Source organism: Mixophyes fleayi, chromosome 5, assembly GCF_038048845.1.
Source record: "Mixophyes fleayi isolate aMixFle1 chromosome 5, aMixFle1.hap1, whole genome shotgun sequence".
In the NCBI taxonomy this organism is placed as follows: domain Eukaryota; kingdom Metazoa; phylum Chordata; class Amphibia; order Anura; family Limnodynastidae; genus Mixophyes; species Mixophyes fleayi.
In genome coordinates, this window is record NC_134406.1 from 261,969,636 (window position 1) to 261,992,219 (window position 22,584).

Consider the following 22,584-nt stretch of genomic DNA (forward strand, 5'->3'; position numbering starts at 1 on the left):
TCAGTTCCTCGAGATCCGAACACACCCGAACTTAGGGGACCAGAGTACAGCCGGCTCGGTACTTTCGCGCACCCTCAGAATTGAAGACGAGGCAAAACGTCATTGTTACATTGTTAGATCTTGCGAGTTTTGAATTCCTTTTTAAGATCTAACATAACGGGGCAGACACCTATTTTTATTTTCTGCCACTGCTGTGTGACAATGTGCCCTAGATGTGCTAGGAACTACCGTGTGTTTGTGCCATTGCTCTGTCACTTAGCATCCAGCCAGGTCGCTGTAGTATTTATCCGAAAGTGTATGAAAATAATAATGTGACCTGTGAGGTGGTCAAAATTGACTGCAAATTACTTGAAATTATTGTTATTGAGGTTAATAATAATGTAGGAACCAAAAGAGAGCAAAATTATGCGATTTTAGCATATTTTAGGGTTTTTCATACAAAATCCAAAACCAAAAACACACGAGGACGGTTTTGCCAAAACACAAAGCTAATCCAGATCCAAAACCAGTTCATGTGGGTCAGTGAGCATCTCTAGTTTTAATAGTACCAACTCCAGCACAGCGCCCTCTACACTCCATGATTGGTAATGTTCCTCAATAGGGTGAATGATAAAATAGACAGATTAACTTTAATCTTTGATTGAAAGCATATAAACAACAGGGAGACGTAATTATAGAAACGCAGATATATAGGCTGGAGAGTACCCAATAAGGAGGTAAGGAAACAATATAGGGTTCATGGTTACCTGGTGGAATTTTGGTATCCATAGGAGAACACATGAGCCCCTCTCTCTGCCATACTTCCCTCCACATTGGGAACGACAAAATGGAGGCCCCCTTTCGGCTGGTCCAGGGAGAACTCAATGTAAACTTTCAGCACTTTTAACTCTGCAAGAATTAGTAGAAGAATTAATTCATTAGAGAAAGGTAGTTTTGTGTAGTAAATAAGAGTACAGAGGTTATTCTGGGTTCTAGTAATACCATCGACATGTTTCCACAATTCAGACGGGACTTTGATGCAGAGTTCTCCATTTCCTGCGTCTGGGTCGACTGCGCTGACAGCTGCTGCGTATGCGTTGGAGAAATAGTTGAGGTTTCGCCTATGGGAATGTTAAAGCACAAAACAGAACTGTGAGAAGTCTGCGATAGCACAAAATCACTATCTATTTGCAATAATGTCAAGTGTCAACAGAAAAGTGGGAAAAGACGGCAACAATACCTATAACGTTTTTTTAATAAATCGGTTACTGAAGAGCTGAATGAGGTGACAATAACAGTTAAAAAGAAACTACTTCAGTTATACCTCCTGATACACACTGTGCGGCTTCAGTTATATCATGCACTACAGGACTACTATTCAGAATCTAAACGTAATCAATGCCTCTATTAATATTAATTCCATTGGTGAGCAGTTGGCTCCCTCTGCAGATCCCCAGTATTGCAGCTCGCTCTGCATTTTATCCAGCTAGACAGTAAGCACTTGGAGTCAATACACCGATAATCTCCAGTACAATAGATATCTAATCCTAGCAAATAGAGCAAGTCTTAGCACTGCCCCATAACTCTAAATGTGACTATATCATATATCAGTTATGGAAACTTTGTCACGAAAACAAGACTGGAGTCTTACAAATCAGTTTTCAGAAACGATCATGTAAGTTTAACACAATTTTGACAGTATGCCTCCAACTTGACTGACACAAGCGTGTTCCGCTTTCCAGTCACTGGGAGCCATGCCTCTTACTGGACTGATATAAGCGTGTTCCGCTCTCCAGTCACTAGAAGCCATGCCTCTTACTGGACTGACACAAACGCGTTCCGCTTTATAGACACTAGGAATCATGCCTCTTACTGGGCTGACACAAACGCGTTCCGCTTTCCAGTCACTAGGAGCCATGCCTCTTACTGGGCTGACACAAGTGTTCCGCTCTCCAGTCACTAGGAGTCCTGCCTCTTACTGGGCTGACACAAGTGTTCCGCTCTCCAGTCACTAGGAGCCCTGCCTCTTACTGGGCTGACACAAGTGTTCCGCTCTGCAGTCACTAGGAGCCATGCCTCTTACTGGGCTGATACAAGTGTTCCGCTCTGCAGTCACTAGAAGCCATGCCTCTTACTGGGCTGACACAAACGCGTTCCGCTCTCCAGTCACTAGGAGCCCTGCCTCTTACTGGGCTGACACAAGTGTTCCGCTCTCCAGTCACTAGGAGCCATGCCTCTTACTGGGCTGACACAAGTGTTCCGCTCTCCAGTCACTAGGAGCCATGCCTCTTACTGGGCTGATACAAGTGTTCTGCTCTCCAGTCACTAGGAGCCATGCCTCTTACTGGGCCGACACAAGTGTTCTGCTCTCCAGTCACTAGGAGCCCTGCCTCTTACTGGGCTGATACAAGTGTTCTGCTCTCCAGTCACTAGGAGCCATGCCTCTTACTGGGCTGATACAAGTGTTCTGCTCTCCAGTCACTAGGAGCCATGCCTCTTACTGGGCTGATACAAGTGTTCTGCTCTCCAGTCACTAGGAGCCATGCCTCTTACTGGGCTGATACAAGTGTTCTGCTCTCCAGTCACTAGGAGCCCTGCCTCTTACTGGGCTGACACAAGTGTTCTGCTCTCCAGTCACTAGGAGCCATGCCTCTTACTGGGCTGACACAAACGCGTTCCGCTCTCCAGTCACTAGGAGCCCTGCCTCTTACTGGGCTGACACAAGTGTTCTGCTCTCCAGTCACTAGGAGCCCTGCCTCTTACTGGGCTGACACAAGTGTTCCGCTCTGCAGTCACTAGGAGCCCTGCCTCTTACTGGACTGACACAAGCGCGTTCCGCTCTCCAGTCACTAGGAGCCCTGCCTCTTACTGGGCTGATACAAGTGTTCTGCTCTCCAGTCACTAGGAGCCATGCCTCTTACTGGGCTGACACAAGTGTTCCGCTCTCCAGTCACTAGGAGCCCTGCCTCTTACTGGGCTGACACAAGTGTTCCGCTCTCCAGTCACTAGGAGCCCTGCCTCTTACTGGGCTGACACAAGTGTTCCGCTCTCCAGTCACTAGGAGCCCTGCCTCTTACTGGACTGACACAAGCGCGTTCCGCTCTCCAGTCACTAGGAGCCCTGCCTCTTACTGGGCTGACACAAGTGTTCCGCTCTCCAGTCACTAGGAGCCCTGCCTCTTACTGGGCTGACACAAGTGTTCCGCTCTCCAGTCACTAGGAGCCCTGCCTCTTACTGGGCTGACACAAGTGTTCCGCTCTCCAGTCACTAAACAGCATGAATCTTACTGGACTGATGCATACGTGCTCTTACAAACAGTACACAGCATTCCTCTTACATTACGTATACAAAGATGCGGACATAAATAATTACAAGATCAAATGCTGCATATTTTCAATTTCACAACACTGCAACCCCAACCTACGTCTCTTATTTCCTGTTACAGATACAGAAGGGCTCTATACGCGCCAACTGTTTAAGGTAGAAGCTGGTAGCCTGCGACTCAAAACCAGTAACTAGAACACTGCTTAAGCAGCTGCGGGTACCAGTTGGGACCTGTAACTATATAATACAATGCTGGTGGTGAGGATTTAAGTACTTCCGACATCTATTCTGTATTGCTCCAATTCTGAAATATTTGCTCTTCCCGATACAGCCCGCGCTCCTTAATTCAGTGGCAGCTATTAGTTTGGTAAATTCAGGGCAGCCTGTGTAATACTCACTGCTTGGTCTCGTGGTGACAAACTTCCAATGTGGGGTCATTGTATATGAAAGCCGCCTCCAGATCATTAACCTTCACACGGTATATTCTGCACTGTTTGCTGTTCAGCTTGATTCTGTTCAGATTAGCGACTGTGGGAAATATTGTTAACTCTACAAATCCCTAAAGAACAAAAAAAAAAAAAAATGTCAAAAGATTTTCTTCTTTCTTATCGCAAACTTTTAAACAATATCAGTTACCAAAAAAACAACAGAACAACAATATTGTATTGTTACAGCACAACATTTTAGTTTTCTTTTGGATGTACTGTTCTCAGTAGAACTTGGACCCATACAACTGCACAGACATGACAGATTGAGTGGAGGGGTGGAGCTATGCAGTTAATGCCCGCCCACCTCACATATGTCCCCAATCTGTCACTTTCACCTACTGCTCCAAAACTGCACTCTCTCATCTGTTCTTCATTCTAATGCATTTTACTAAAGATACTTCTACCAAGTATTAAAAACAAACGAGGGTAAATTCTTACATAAACAATTGTTTGTTTTTTACAAAATAAATTAGAAGAAAGACATTACAAGTATTTTGTATTGATTAGTGATAAAAAAAAAAAACAATTTATAAATCCATTTTGAATCCAAGTGATTTTTTTTTTTTAAAGCCAATGTAAACAAAAGCCATAATTGGAAAAAAGAAATACAAGCACACTGTAAAACGCACATTGCCCAATCAAAAATGTTTTCCTCATATACACAGTGACAGGCCTAACGGGTAGGATAGGACATATGAATGTCATGAATATAAATAAGTATATAAAAATAAAATAAAAAAATAATAATTAACTTTTATTTCAAATCAATTCAAAATAAATGTCAATATGGTAGAACAAATTCACACGTAGGGACATAGCAAAACTCTGACTGCCGAATCCTGGCATGTCAAAGATTGGAAAACAACATAATTTACTGGGTAACAAAGTGTGATAATTGTACACTGTACATTAGTAATGAGAATACTAATAACAAACAATAAAACAACAGAGATGTACTGTAGCAGTGACGGTATTTACTTGCTACCCAGATAAAATCACCATATTAATTACAAAAGAATTATCCCCAGCACCCTGCAGGCTTGTGGTACACCGAAAGCAATGTGCTAGATAACAGTCTGAGAAGCCAATCAATAGCTGAAACACAGAGAGCAGGCAGCCACCATGTGTAAGATGCTAAAAGACACTGCATGAATTTTATACATGTTGTATTAAATTACAAGCAAATTTGTAAAAGCAAAAATGGTCACACACAATTGTGTACCATTAAATAATGCACTTTATTTCTAGTGTATATGACACTACCAGACATTAACAACAGGCACGCTATTTTCCTAACAACTGAATGTTACATTCTCAGATAACTGTGATTTACTTTGAATACAAGACTAGGTGAGCAGTACTTACGATCACAGACTTTCGTTGAAAATTGATATTGTTGATGCAGACTACCTGGTGGGTCGTGCAGGAAAGACAGAAATAAACAAGTTATTTTACCAGTTATAAAGAAGGGATTCTTTACACATGATTAAAACTGCATACTCAGTACATGGACCAGCACATAATTGCACCTTTATAAGAAGAACAGCACACTCACACGTGTATGTATGTGTATGTATATGTATATATATATATATATATATATATATATATATATATATATATATACACATACCGTATTTCCCCATGTATATGACGCTCCACTGTATAAGACGCACCTATATAAATCATGTGAAAAAATTGAGGAAAAACATTATCCTCAATTTTTTCACAGAGTAATTGTGCAGCTTATACAGAGGAGAGACAACGCTATAGACAATTCTGCCTTACCCTGTCAGATGATCCCTCTGTCCGGTAAAGTCTTCTTTTTTCTGTCCGTCTGATCCTGATAAGCCGCTTAAGGTCCTCTTCGCGATGACCGGATGTCCTTTCAGGACCTTGTCAAGGTCCTAAAAGATCCTGAAAGGACATCCGGTCATCGCGAAGAGGACCTTAAGCGGCTTTCCAGCATCAGGATCAGACGGACAGAAAAAAGAAGACTTTACCGGACAGAGGAATCATCTGACAGGGTAAGTGCTACTACCCCTGTATAAGACGCACTCAGTTTTTAAACCCAAAATTTTGGGGAAAAAGGTGCGTCTTATACATGGGGAAATACGGTATATATATGTATGTGAGAGGGACAGCACACACATACACACACGCATGCATGTACAGACGTACGCGAGAGGGACAGCGCACACGAGTGTGCATGTTCGAGAGGACAGCGCCCACACATGTGCATATTTGAGAGGAGGACAGCGCACACGCGTGTGCATGTATGCAAGATGGACAGCACGCACGTGTGTGCATGTACGCGAGAGAGACAACACACGTGTGTATGTATGCAAGAGGGATAGCACAAACACACACGTATGTATGAGGGACAGGACACACACACGTGTGTATGTATGAGGGACAGGACACACACGTATATATGAGGGACAGGACACACACATTTATGTATGTATGAGGGACAGGACACACACATTTATGTATGTATGTAGGACAGCGCACACACACGTATGTATGTATGTATGAGGGACAGCACACACACATGTATGTATGTATGAGGGACAGCACACACACATGTATGTATGTATGTATGTATGTATGTATGTATGAGGGACAGCACACACACATGTATGTATGTATGAGGGACAGCACACACACATGTATGTACGTACGTACGTACGTACGTACGTACGAGGGACAGCACACGTACGTATGTACGTACGTACGTACGTACGTACGTGTGCTGTCCCTCGTACATACGTACGTACGTACGTACGTACGTACGTACGTACGCTGTCCCTCGTACGTACGTACGTACGCTGTCCCTCGTACGTACGTACGTACGTACGTACGTACGTACGTACGCTGTCCCTCGTACATACGTACGTACGTACGTACGTACGTACGTGTGCTGTCCCTCGTACATACATACATGTACTACGAGGGACAGCACACACACACATGTATGTACTACGAGGGACAGCACACACACACATGTATGTACTACGAGGGACAGCACACACACACATGTATGTACTACGAGGGACAGCACACACACACATGTATGTACTACGAGGGACAGCACACACACACATGTATGTACTACGAGGGACAGCACACACACACACACATGTATGTACTACGAGGGACAGCACACACACACACATGTATGTACTACGAGGGACAGCACACACACACACATGTATGTACTACGAGGGACAGCACACACACATGTATGTACTACGAGGGACAGCACACACACATGTATGTACTACGAGGGACAGCACACACACATGTATGTACTACGAGGGACAGCACACACACATGTATGTACTACGAGGGACAGCACACACACATGTACGTACGTACGTACGTACGAGGGACAGCACATACATACACGTATGTATGTGGGACAGCACACACACACAAGTATGTATGTATGTGGGACAGCAGACACACACACGTTTGTATGTATGTATGTGGGACAGCACACACACACACACGTATGTATGTATGGCAGCACACACACATGTATGTATGTATGTAGGGCAGCACACACACATGTATGTATGTATGTATGTAGGGCAGCACACACACATGTATGTATGTATGTATGTAGGGCAGCACACACACATGTATGTATGTATGAGGGGCAGCACACACACACATGTATGTATGTATGTATGAGGGGCAGCACACACACACTTGTATGTATGTATGAGGGGCAGCACACACACACTTGTATGTATGTATGAGGGGCAGCACACACACACACACACACATGTATGTATGTATGAGGGGCAGCACACACACACACACACACATGTATGTATGTATGAGGGGCAGCACACACACACACACATGTATGTATGTATGAGGGGCAGCACACACACATGTATGTATATGTATGTATGAGTGGCAGCACACACACACATGTATGTATGAGTGGCAGCACACACACACATGTATGTATGAGTGGCAGCACACACACACATGTATGTATGAGTGGCAGCACACACACACATGTATGTATGAGTGGCAGCACACACACACATGTATGTATGAGTGGCAGCACACACACACATGTATGTTTGAGTGGCAGCACACACACACATGTATGTTTGAGTGGCAGCACACACACACATGTATGTTTGAGTGGCAGCACACACACACATGTATGTTTGAGTGGCAGCACACACACACATGTATGTATGAGTGGCAGCACACACACACACATGTATGTATGAGTGGCAGCACACACACACATGTATGTATGTATGAGTGGCAGCACACACACACATGTATGTATGTATGAGTGGCAGCACACACACACACGTATGTATGAGTGGCAGCACACACACACACGTATGTATGAGTGGCAGCACACACACACACGTATGTATGAGTGGCAGCACACACACACACGTATGTATGAGTGGCAGCACACACACACGTATGTATGAGTGGCAGCACACACACACACGTATGTATGAGTGGCAGCACACACACACACGTATGTATGAGTGGCAGCACACACACACACGTATGTATGAGTGGCAGCACACACACACGTATGTATGAGTGGCAGCACACACACACGTATGTATGAGTGGCAGCACACACACACACGTATGTATGAGTGGCAGCACACACACACGTATGTATGAGTGGCAGCACACACACACGTATGTATGAGTGGCAGCACACACACACGTATGTATGAGTGGCAGCACACACACACGTATGTATGAGTGGCAGCACACACACACGTATGTATGAGTGGCAGCACACACACACGTATGTATGAGTGGCAGCACACACACACGTATGTATGAGTGGCAGCACACACACACGTATGTATGAGTGGCAGCACACACACACACATGTATGTATGAGTGGCAGCACACACACACACATGTATGTATGAGTGGCAGCACACACACACACATGTATGTATGAGTGGCAGCACACACACACACATGTATGTATGAGTGGCAGCACACACACACACACATGTATGTATGAGTGGCAGCACACACACACACACATGTATGTATGAGTGGCAGCACACACACACACATGTATGTATGAGTGGCAGCACACACACACACATGTATGTATGAGTGGCAGCACACACACACACATGTATGTATGAGTGGCAGCACACACACACACATGTATGTATGAGTGGCAGCACACACACACACATGTATGTATGAGTGGCAGCACACACACACACATGTATGTATGAGTGGCAGCACACACACACACACATGTATGTATGAGTGGCAGCACACACACACACACATGTATGTATGAGTGGCAGCACACACACACACACATGTATGAGTGGCAGCACACACACACGTATGTATGAGTGGCAGCACACACACACACGTATGTATGAGTGGCAGCACACACACACACACGTATGTATGAGTGGCAGCACACACACGCATGTATGAGTGGCAGCGCACACACACACATGTATGTATGAGTGGCAGCACACACATGTATGTATGAGTGGCAGCACACACACACATGTATGTATGAGTGGCAGCACACACACACATGTATGTATGAGTGGCAGCACACACACACACACACACATGTATGTATGAGTGGCAGCACACACACACACACACACACATGTATGTATGAGTGGCAGCACACACACACATGTATGTATGAGTGGCAGCACACACACACACACATGTATGTATGAGTGGCAGCACACACACACACACATGTATGTATGAGTGGCAGCACACACACACACACATGTATGTATGAGTGGCAGCACACACATGTATGAGTGGCAGCACACGCATGTATGTATGAGTGGCAGCACACACATGTATGTATGTATGAGTGGCAGCACACACATGTATGTATGTATGAGTGGCAGCACACACATATGTATGTATGCATGTATGAGGGGCAGCACACATACATGTATGTATGTATGTATGTATGAAGGGCAGCACACACATGTATGTATGTATGTATGATGGGCAGCACACACACACATGTATGTATGTATGTATGATGGGCAGCACACACACATGTATGTATGTATGTGGGACAGCACACACACACAAGTATGTACGTATGTGGGACAGCACACACACACGTATGTATGTATGTGGGACAGCAGACACACACACGTTTGTATGTATGTATGTGGGACAGCACACACACACACACACGTATGTATGTATGGCAGCACACACACATGTATGTATGTATGTAGGGCAGCACACACACATGTATGTATGTATGTAGGGCAGCACACACACATGTATGTATGTATGTATGAGGGGCAGCACACACACACACACACACACTTGTATGTATGTATGTATGTATGAGGGGCAGCACACACACACACACACACACACACATGTATGTATGTATGAGGGGCAGCACACACACACACACACATGTATGTATGTATGAGGGGCAGCACACACACATGTATGTATATGTATGTATGAGGGGCAGCACACACACATGTATGTATGAGTGGCAGCACACACACACATGTATGTATGAGTGGCAGCACACACACACACACATGTATGTATGAGTGGCAGCACACACACACATGTATGTTTGAGTGGCAGCACACACACACATGTATGTTTGAGTGGCAGCACACACACACATGTATGTTTGAGTGGCAGCACACACACACACATGTATGTTTGAGTGGCAGCACACACACACACATGTATGTTTGAGTGGCAGCACACACACACATGTATGTTTGAGTGGCAGCACACACACACATGTATGTATGAGTGGCAGCACACACACACATGTATGTATGTATGAGTGGCAGCACACACACACACACGTATGTATGAGTGGCAGCACACACACACACACGTATGTATGAGTGGCAGCACACACACGTATGTATGAGTGGCAGCACACACACGTATGTATGAGTGGCAGCACACACACGTATGTATGAGTGGCAGCACACACACACACACGTATGTATGAGTGGCAGCACACACACACACGTATGTATGAGTGGCAGCACACACACACACGTATGTATGAGTGGCAGCACACACACACACGTATGTATGAGTGGCAGCACACACACACGTATGTATGAGTGGCAGCACACACACACGTATGTATGAGTGGCAGCACACACACACGTATGTATGAGTGGCAGCACACACACACGTATGTATGAGTGGCAGCACACACACACGTATGTATGAGTGGCAGCACACACACACGTATGTATGAGTGGCAGCACACACACACGTATGTATGAGTGGCAGCACACACACACGTATGTATGAGTGGCAGCACACACACATGTATGTATGAGTGGCAGCACACACACACACATGTATGTATGAGTGGCAGCACACACACACACATGTATGTATGAGTGGCAGCACACACACACACATGTATGTATGAGTGGCAGCACACACACACACATGTATGTATGAGTGGCAGCACACACACACACATGTATGTATGAGTGGCAGCACACACACACACATGTATGTATGAGTGGCAGCACACACACACACATGTATGTATGAGTGGCAGCACACACACACACATGTATGTATGAGTGGCAGCACACACACACACACATGTATGTATGAGTGGCAGCACACACACACACATGTATGTATGAGTGGCAGCACACACACACACATGTATGTATGAGTGGCAGCACACACACACACACATGTATGTATGAGTGGCAGCACACACACACACATGTATGTATGAGTGGCAGCACACACACACACATGTATGTATGAGTGGCAGCACACACACACACATGTATGTATGAGTGGCAGCACACACACACACATGTATGTATGAGTGGCAGCACACACACACACATGTATGTATGAGTGGCAGCACACACACACACATGTATGTATGAGTGGCAGCACACACACACACGTATGAGTGGCAGCACACACACACGTATGTATGAGTGGCAGCACACACACACACGTATGTATGAGTGGCAGCACACACACGCATGTATGAGTGGCAGCACACACACGCATGTATGAGTGGCAGCACACACACGCATGTATGAGTGGCAGCGCACACACACACACACACATGTATGTATGAGTGGCAGCACACACATGTATGTATGAGTGGCAGCACACACACACATGTATGTATGAGTGGCAGCACACACACACATGTATGTATGAGTGGCAGCACACACACACATGTATGTATGAGTGGCAGCACACACACACATGTATGTATGAGTGGCAGCACACACACACATGTATGTATGAGTGGCAGCACACACACACACATGTATGTATGAGTGGCAGCACACACACACACACATGTATGTATGAGTGGCAGCACACACACACATGTATGTATGAGTGGCAGCACACACACACACACACATGTATGTATGAGTGGCAGCACACACACACACACACACACATGTATGTATGAGTGGCAGCACACACATGTATGAGTGGCAGCACACGCATGTATGTATGAGTGGCAGCACACGCATGTATGTATGTATGAGTGGCAGCACACACATGTATGTATGAGTGGCAGCACACACACATGTATGTATGCATGTATGAGGGGCAGCACACATACATGTATGTATGTATGTATGTAGGGCAGCACACACATGTATGTATGTATGATGGGCAGCACACACACACATGTATGTATGTATGTATGATGGGCAGCACACACACATGTATGTATGTATGATGGGCAGCACACACACACGTATGTATGTATGTATGATGGGCAGCACACACACACATGTATGTATGATGGGCAGCACACACACACATGTATGTATTATGGGCAGCACACACACACATGTATGTATTATGGGCAGCACACACACACATGTATGTATGATGGGCAGCACACACACATGTATGTATGATGGGCAGCACACACACATGTATGTATGATGGGCAGCACACACACATGTATGATGGGCAGCACACACACATGTATGTATGATGGGCAGCACACACACATGTATGTATGATGGGCAGCTTACACACATGTATGTATGTATGATGGGCAGCACACACACATGTATGTATGATGGGCAGCACACACACATGTATGTATGATGGGCAGCTTACACACATGTATGTATGTATGATGGGCAGCACACACACATGTATGTATGATGGGCAGCACACACACATGTATGTATGATGGGCAGCACACACACATGTATGTATGATGGGCAGCACACACACATGTATGTATGAGGGGCAGCACACACACACATGTATGTATGATGGGCAGCACACACACACACATGTATGTATGATGGGCAGCACACACACATGTATGTATGTATGAGGGGCAGCACACACACATGTATGTATGAGGGGCAGCACACACACATGTATGTATGAGGGGCAGCACACACACATGTATGTATGAGGGGCAGCACACACACATGTATGTATGAGGGGCAGCACACACACATGTATGTATGAGGGGCAGCACACACACATGTATGTATGAGGGGCAGCACACACACATGTATGTATGAGGGACAGCACACACACATGTATGTATGTATGAGGGACAGCACACACACATGTATGTATGTATGTATGTATGTATGAGGGACAGCACACACACATGTATGTATGTATGTATGTATGAGGGACAGCACACACACATGTATGTATGTATGAGGGACAGCACACACACACACACACATGTATGTATGTATGTATGTATGAGGGAAAGCACACACACACACATGTATGTATGTATGAGGGACAGCACACATGTATGTATGTATGTATGTATGTATGTATGTATGAGGGACAGCACACACACATGTATGTATGTATGTATGTATGTATGAGGGACAGCACACACACATGTATGTATGTATGTATGAGGGACAGCACACACACATGTATGTATGTATGTATGTATGAGGGACAGCACACACGCATGTATGTATGTATGAGGGACAGCACACACACACGTATGTATGACAGCACACACACATGTATGTATGTATGTATGTATGTATGTATGTATGAGGGACAGCACTCACACACACACATGTACGAGGGACAGCACACACATGTATGTATATGAGGTACAGCAGAGTAACAGGAATACATGTGTAACACTGGGTTAGATACTTATAGTTTATACGGCCGGGGACTCTCGAAGCCCTTGTCTCCTTTCTTTCTGTTCATGGTGACACCTCCTCCGGCTCCCTAGGGACCGTGGCCCTCCAGAGGGGCCCTCAGCCTCCGTTGCTATGGTTACTGATAACTCTCCCCAGCATCAAGACTCTGTCTCCCGCTCCCCGGACTGAGCCTCCCCTCAGCAGCAGCTGGAAGACTTCCGCTTCCAGCATCAACTCTCGCGAGAGCCACGCGTCGCCATCACGTGACGGCTCTTAGGCGGCCATCTTTCTTTTGGGAAACCGGGCACTGTATTGCACTGTATTATCAGTGCCCACACGTCCAGTCACCGAGCCAGGTTTGTGTGCATTGTATTATACCTGGGCAGTGATGAGGGAGATAGCAGCAAAAAGGATAATACAACTAGTGATAGCAGGGGCGGAATATCTCTGTTTATCACCTCCTGTGTCCCCAGCACCCTGCATTCAGGTGATCTGCTCCCTATAGGGTGCTGGGCAGGGGGGCTGCCAGTCAGTGCCCAGGTCACTGTGTGGTGGGTGTAGTTCTTACTGTACTGTGTGTAGTTGGTGGAGGGATATACAGGAACTAATTTTGTAATCTTTATATTTGCATATGGATCTATCACACTACAAGAGCATCAACGATGCTGGCTATAAACCGCTGTCATTGCTTATTCAGAGTTTATTCAGGTAAGTCACAGACTCAATGGAGACGAGGATTGAAATCTTCAGTAGAGTCGATCCAGTAATCCATGGAGCACCAGCGAGAGACACAGAGCGGGGTGCAGAGGAGCAGTACACAAATCTGTAATCTATCTCTTTCTACTGGTATTTTTCCATCACTGTTCAAGCATGCAGTGATTACTCCAATCTTAAAAAAACAGAATTCTGACCCTAACTCTCTCGTAAATTACGGCCCCATCTCCCATGCCCCTCCAAGCTTCTCGAGGGAATTGCCTACACTCGCCTCACACACTGTCTTACAGCAAACAACCTATTGGATCCTCTTCAGTCAGGCTTTCGCTCTCAACACTCCACAGAGACTGCGCTGACCAAGTTGTCAATGATTTGATCACAGCAAAAAATAATAACCATTACTCTCTTCTAATTCTGCTGGATCTCTCTGCTGCATTTGACACTATTGACCACTCTCTCCTCATACAAACGCTACAATCCCTAGGTCTTGAAGGCACTGTCCTATCCTGGTTCTCATCTTACCTATCTAATCGCTCTTTCAGTGTTAATTTCTCTGGATCCACCTCTGCTCCGCTTCCGTTATCAGTTGGAGTACCACAAGGCTCAGTCCTAGGTCCTCTGCTATTCTCTATCTACACCACTTCTCTTGGAAAACTAATAAGCTCCTTTGGATTTCAGTATCATCTCTATGCGGATGATACACAAATTTATCTATCCTCTCCTGATCTTTCACCATCTGTGTTGTCTCGCATTACTGACTGTCTTTCTGCCATTTCATCTTGGATGTCTTCTCGCCAACTCAAACTCAATCTCTCAAAAACTGAATTAATTATATTCCCACCCAATAACAGAAGCTTCCTGCCTGACATTTCTATTTCTGCTGATAACATGACCATAAATCCCACCCCGCAAGCTCGTTGCCTAGGTGTAATCCTTTATTAACAACTGTCGTTTATTCCCCACATCAACTCTATATCTAAATCATGTTACATACACCTAAAGAACATTTCCAGAATACGCACATATCTGACACAAGACACCGCAAAAACATTAATTCATGCACTCATCATCTCCCGCATCGACTATTGCAATTCCCACCTTACTGGTCTTCCCAAGGTCAGACTTGAACCCCTACAATCTATTTTGCATGCAGCGGCTAGATTGATTTTCCTTACAAACCGTTATTCCTCTCCTGAGCCACTCTGTCAGTCTCTACATTGGCTGCCTGTATTTCAACGAATCCAATATAAAATTCTTCTACTAACATACAAGGCCATCAACAAAATTGCACTGACATACATTTCCTCACTTGTCTCAAAATATCTCCCAACTCGACACCTCCGTTCTGCACATGATCTACGTCTCTCCTCCACTCTCATCACATCCTTCCATTTTCGGTTACAGGATTTTTTCCGGGCTGCACCCACTTTGTGGAATTCACTCCCACGCACAGTAAGACTTTCCTCTAGTCTTCAAACCTTCAAGCGTTCACTGAAAACCCACCTCTTCAGACAAGCTTATGATATTCCTCAACCATCATCTTAATTTCCCTAGATTACCCTATTGCCATCCTCTACACTGCTAACGTAAGACAACAACCCTCTGACCAACATTGCCACACACACAGCACACAATACTTTTACCTTTGCAGTCTAGCTGGTCCATTGTGCAATATGATGTAGCACATGCCCTTGTGTTTCTAACTCCCATTGACCCATAGATTGTAAGCTTTCGAGCAGGGTTCTCTTACCTCTCTGTCTGTATGTATTACCCAGTATTGTCTTATCAATGCTTGTTCCCAATTGTAAAGCGCTACAGAATTTGCTGGCGCTATATAAATAAATGTTGATGATGATGATGATGCCAGGATCACCCAGGATCTCAAAATGGAGGAAGAGGACTCACCCCCAGGATGTCAGGATACATTAGCGCAATAGCTGCTTTTAACAATGCTATAGAAAACTGGGCTCATACATTGAAAAAGTGGAACTCTACTGTGATGCCAACATTGTGCAATGAGACGAGAAAGTGGCATTATTACTCCATGTGATGGGCACCAAAACATTCAGCTTACTGAGCAGTTTAATAACACCTGAGAAGCCAGCCAGCAACTTCAAAGAGATAGTGGACATTTTACAAAATCATCTATATCCTAAACCTTTAGTGATTGCTGGGAGATTTCGGTTTTATTAACAAAGAGATGAAATGAGAGGTGAAAATGTTGCAGAATATATTGCTGAAGTTATCTTTGGAGCAGGGTTATCCGATGCCCTAAGAGACAGTTTAGTATGTGGCATGATGATTAAAAGTAGACTTAACCTACCCATGGCAGGTGGCCTCGGCATCCCCAATCTCCGCAAATATTATTATGCGGCACGTCTAGCTCAGTGTATCCAATGGCACTCTCCGCCTGGAACCAGGGTCTGGGTTGATATAGAATCAGATCTATTAGGAGGCTCACCGATTTGTTCTATCCTCTGGCTCCCAGCTGCACAGCGTCCAGCCCTCTCTCAAACCCATCCAGTAATAGCCCTCTCCCTCTCACTCTAGTCTCGGTGTAGTAGAATGGCATCTCTATCTCCCGCACCCCAGATACTCATACCTCTTTGGTTTAATCCAGCCTTCACACCAGGCCTATCACGTCCTATATGCGCAAAATGGGCAAGGGAAGGTAAATTGCTACTGCTAAACCACATAACAAGGACCCTAACGTTTCCTCAGTTCTCGGAATTGTCTGAGCGGTGCGGGTTCACGATGGGACAGTTCCACCAATACTTGCAAATCAGATGCTATCACCAACAGGTCAGGGCTCAGTTGTCTGCCAGACCCCCCACTGTGTTTGAGAATTTATGTCTATCAGGACCATCCCCAAAAGGCCTAATCTCTACGCTATACAATGCCCTATTTCCACGGAAACCAAGGATCGTTTTCAGACACAGTGGGAGGCAGATTTGGGCGCACCCCTAGATCCAGAAGAATAGTCGGACATCTATGAGTGGACAGCTCGTTGCTCCATAAATGTTCGTATCAAAGAAAACGCCAATAAATTGCTACATAGATGGTACTACGTCCCCTTTAGGCTCCATATCATATATCCTCAAACAAGTCCAACATGTTGGAGGGACTGTGGCCACACTGGCACCTTCATACACACTTGGGACTGTCCCAAATTGCGCCCGTTCTGGACAGAGGTTCTCACACTAGCAAGAACTATACTCGATACTCCTATACCCTCCGATCCTAAGCACATATTACTGCCTCTACCTCTCCCAGACCTTCCAACACACACCCATAAGCTTCTTCGGCATGTAATCAGTGCAGCTACTTGCCAAATAGCTGCCCACTGGAAGAACCCCACGCCTCCAATGCTCCAAATGGTCTGTGGTCGGGTCTGGCACACCTATCAGATGGAATATATCACCAGCGTGCTTAGGGGCTCCTCCGTGTCCTTCAACAAAACTTGGTCCCCATGGGCTTCATATTGCAATCAACCCCTACTTCAATTCTAGTCATGTTCGGTTTGTTACTGGAAACCCCAGATTTAATTATCACCTTCTGCTAAAAACTTAAAAGCAGGAATTCCCCCTCCCCTCCCTTAACCTTCCTAATGTGCTCTTTCCCTTCCCCCATTTTGCCCTATAACATCCCCTTACTCCCCCCTTCTTTACTTTTTTCATTTTATTTGTATAATTTAAAACAAAATAACATCTCTATGGTACCATACTCATATGAAGCTGAATTCGCCTTGTAAAAGCACTGTGTTACACACACTGCTAAATTTGTTAAATTTATATGTGCATTTGTCATCTCACTAATGTACCTTTCAAGAGTTTTATATTCTGTAATGCTGTTCAAGATTAGATGTTATTAATAAAACGTATTTAAAAAAATAAAAAAAAAAGTAGACTTAACCTCATGTGTCAATCTCCCATTGTCTGATAGATTGTAAGCTTGCGAGCAGGGCCTTCTCACCTCTTTGTCTGTTTTACCCAGTTTGTTTATTAGTTTATTATGTTTGCCCCCAATTGTAAAGCGCTACGGAATATGTTGGCGCTATATAAATAAATGATGATGATGATGATGATGAAAAGTAGACAAAAGAAATCATTCATTGAGCCTGACCTGACTTTGGAGGGGACATTGTCCATCTCTATTTTCATGGAGACTGCATCTGCGTAGCAGCAGAACAGGCTAGAATGTACAAGATATAAGATTCAATGGAATCAGAGACAGTCATGAGAAGTTCTCACATGATGCCAGTCAGTGCTGGTTTAAGGACAAGGACTGTAGAAAATTACATCTTTGTAGCTCTCACAGAGAAAGTTTCACCAGTGCCGACCTAGCACAGGCGTAATTCTAGAAGGAAACAGAAGAAACGTCCAAGAAATACCTGACTAGCTCTACACACAAGGGGCTAGATTTACTAAGCTGCGGGTTTGAAAAAGTGGAGATGTTGCCTATAGCAACCAATCAGATTCTAGCTGTCATTTTGTAGAAGGTACTAAATAAATGAAAGCTAGAATCTGATTGGTTGCTATAGGCAACATCCCCACTTTTTCAAACCCGCAGCTTAGTAAATCTAGCCCAAAGACTTATTCCAATACAAGCACCTTGTGTTCAGAGTAGCTTCTGTCCCTTCTTTTGGCAAACAGCAATGGATCCCGGAATACCAGGCTCACAATGTTACTTGGATGACATAGTAGTAACAAAGATGACGAGGACAATCTAAATAATTTAAAAACAATGTTGGCCAGACTGCAATAATATGGGCTTAGAGTGAATAAAATAAAATGTGGATTCTTCAAAGAAAGTATTTCCTATTATGAGCGTGTAATTGATAGGGAGGGATTGCACCCCAGCCTCTCTCACAACAGAGACCCTACTTGGGTCTAGTGAATTATTACCAAAAGTTCTTGCCGGATATGTCCATAGTACTGCACCCACTAAATACCCTACTACAGAAAAATACACTTTGGAAGTGGATTAAAGACTGAAAAATCTTTCTTAGAAACCGATCACATCTGGTAAACTACTTACCAACTTTGATATGTCAGCCCATTAAGCGGACATACGATTCCTGAGCATACGGCATAGGAGCACTGTTGTTTCATTCTACGAGAGATGGAAGGGAGATGCTTCAAGTTCCTTGAAAGTAGCAGAGAGAAATTATGCTCAGGGCCTTAAGTCAGGGAACGTTTTTACCTTTTACCCCAAAATATATTTAGATACAATGACGTTAACCCCTTGATTTGAAAGGAAAGAAAACATATATTATTATTGGAATTCAAAATTGTATTGAATCTATTCAAAATTTCTTTGAAAGCTTCAACTTCATTTTTGACACGAGAACATCAATATTGGGGCATTTTGACGTCAGAGCAATTTGGATACAGTCTTCAGCGTCCAATCAATTTCTCTGCTGTTTTTATGTTCGTTAGAGTGGAAAATCCTTGTTCGCAAGGGTAGGTTGTTGCAAAAGGCAGCAACTTTTTGACTCCTCGTGCAGCTGTTGACATCCAAAAATATGACAGATCTGCTTTGTTTTCAAATTCAATACGTGCTTCATTATTGTATCAAAGCTCAAGAAGTGCCTCTGCCAACCCTTGAGGCTCTTCTGGTACAACAGCAATTTCACATTTAAAGGGGTCTATAATCCAACTGACAGCATGTGAATCGGCAGCATTACCCCCAGGAATTTCACTTTTACCCCATTTGGGGTAATTTACTTATATGGACAAAAGTTCTCTATTGCTTTTCTGACAACAATCTTTGCACAAAATAGCTTGGTTGAGCCAGTATGCAGTATCAATGGCCCCTAGTTCATGTCCGCAAAATTTCAAAAGTTCATTAAGAAAATTTACATTAAACATTTTACGTCTGGTCCCCACCAACTAGCCACTAATGGTGTGGCTAAGAGATTACCAAACAATAGAGGACAAGGCACAAATGGACATCATAATATCAGTACATTTGGGGAATGTGGGGCTTTCAGGACAACATCACAAGAGTGTGACGTATTTCACTAGGTCTATCCAGCGAACAGATATACCGGATCGCTTTTTGTATTCTTTATATTGACGTGTGAATATAATTACCCTGTACGAGGTATGTCTATTAAATAACGAGACTGTGATTCCACCTAGTAAACAAAACAGTCAGAACCGGTATAACTGCATACGTAGTAACCTTGAACATATCTGAACCTGCATGACAAGCTGCAACACTCTATGACGTTCAGTTGATTGCGAATCGCCATTTAGTTTGGTTGCGTTTTCTGTAGAGTGCCGAAAAAATGCTAAGTTTAAAAGTTGATCAATGTGTCAATTTGAAATTTTTAGTAAAATTGCACAAAACACCAACAGACTGATACAGATCCAAACCTGGATCTTCCAGTACGATCCTGAAAATACCAAAATACAGTCAATGCACTGGAAAACATCGTCATCACCAAGAATAAAAAAAGCTTGTCAAAGCAAGTCAAAATTCAAAGCAATGCTCATTGTTTTTTTCGATATCAAGGGTGTAATTGTGGAAGAATGGGTTCCAGAAGACACAACAGTTAATCAGCATTATTATAAGGAAGTTTTGCGAAAGCTGAGAGAAAGGGTCAGAAAGAAACGGCCACAACTGTGGAAAAATTGTTTCTTTCTTCCCCAGGACAATGCGCTGCTCACACAGCACTTTCTGTGAAGCAGTTTTTGACCGACAAACACATCACTAAGACTTGAACATCCTCCATATTCGCCCGATTTAGCCCCTTTGCGATTTTTATCTTTTCCCAAAAGTTAAATCAGTGTTTAAAAGGACACATTGTGAGTCAGTTGATGCTGTAAAGAAGAAAACAGCAGATATGTTGAAACAAGTGACAGAAATTGATTTGCTCCATGCCTTCCACCAGTGGAAAACAAGACTACAGCGATGTATTAGTGCAAATGGGGAGTATATTGAAGGGGACAAACATTAAATTTGTAATACCAATACATAAAAAAAAAACAAAAAAACAAAACAGTCTCGTTACTTAATAGACAAACCTCGTATCGTGTGATATAAGGAGAGCAACAGTAAAGAAGTGTGCTATAAACCAATGTGTCATGACTTATACAGAGTTTTTTTCAAGTAAAAGTCATACACTTAACACACCGCCCGTCATGTATAATAAAACCCTGCAGCTGACACAGGCAGGCAAAAATCAGCATTAATTCAGCCCAAGTTAACTCAGATGATTGAGAGAAATGTGAATAGATTCATCTATCCCTGGACCATGTTTGCTGGTAAAGTAATATATTTTACATGTATTATCTTGGACATGAATAAGGGACAATTTTGCTGATCATTGGACTAATATATTGTACAGAGGGGCTGGTATGCTGCACTTCCGGTCAGTAATACTAATATCTGCACATGGTGATGGTTCTGTATACGTTGGTCCACTCTGGAGCAGGAAGCCCCTTTGCGGCTCTTATTTTCACCAAGCTTGCAGCTTTTAGGGTCTCTACCTTGATTTTTCTCTAAAAATGGCCCTGATAATAGAATCAGCGACACGGACATGAAATTCAATATAGTAGAAGTTGTGATACACAGGACTACCCTCAGTAACAAGAAGGCACAGGATTAAAACCTACACACATTCCATGGAGAGCTGGAGGGAGTTTGCTGTTAAATTACATCACCAAACAAAAGTTTTCTTGTTCTACTAATATGTGTGGGTGAAGGGGGCTTTAAAAACACAGTACTCATCTCACATGGCAACCCCATGGTCACTGTGCAGGGACATCCTGGCATCCAGTCCTGCTATGGCTGAAGCTTCACACTTTTACCCAGTTGTGTACAGTAAGAGTCTGAAGCCAACGTAGAACAGGATACCAGGAAGTCCTTGTGCAGAGAGCTGAAGCT

The 22,584-nt window shown here is 44.0% G+C and overlaps 1 protein-coding gene across 1 annotated transcript in view; it reads right to left on the reverse strand.

Moving 5' to 3' along the window:
- The window catches only part of TAF2 (TATA-box binding protein associated factor 2), a gene marked incomplete at its 5' end in the record, with an annotated part of 70,055 nt that extends 64,824 nt beyond the window's left edge, over positions 1–5,231 (reverse strand). The window contains 4 exons of the mRNA XM_075214004.1: positions 747–888; positions 982–1,100; positions 3,702–3,862; positions 5,157–5,231. Coding sequence (XP_075070105.1) covers positions 747–888; positions 982–1,100; positions 3,702–3,862; positions 5,157–5,231 — 497 coding nt within the window. The remainder of the gene's footprint in view (positions 1–746; positions 889–981; positions 1,101–3,701; positions 3,863–5,156) is intronic.
- Between the last annotated feature and the right edge of the window lie 17,353 nt (positions 5,232–22,584).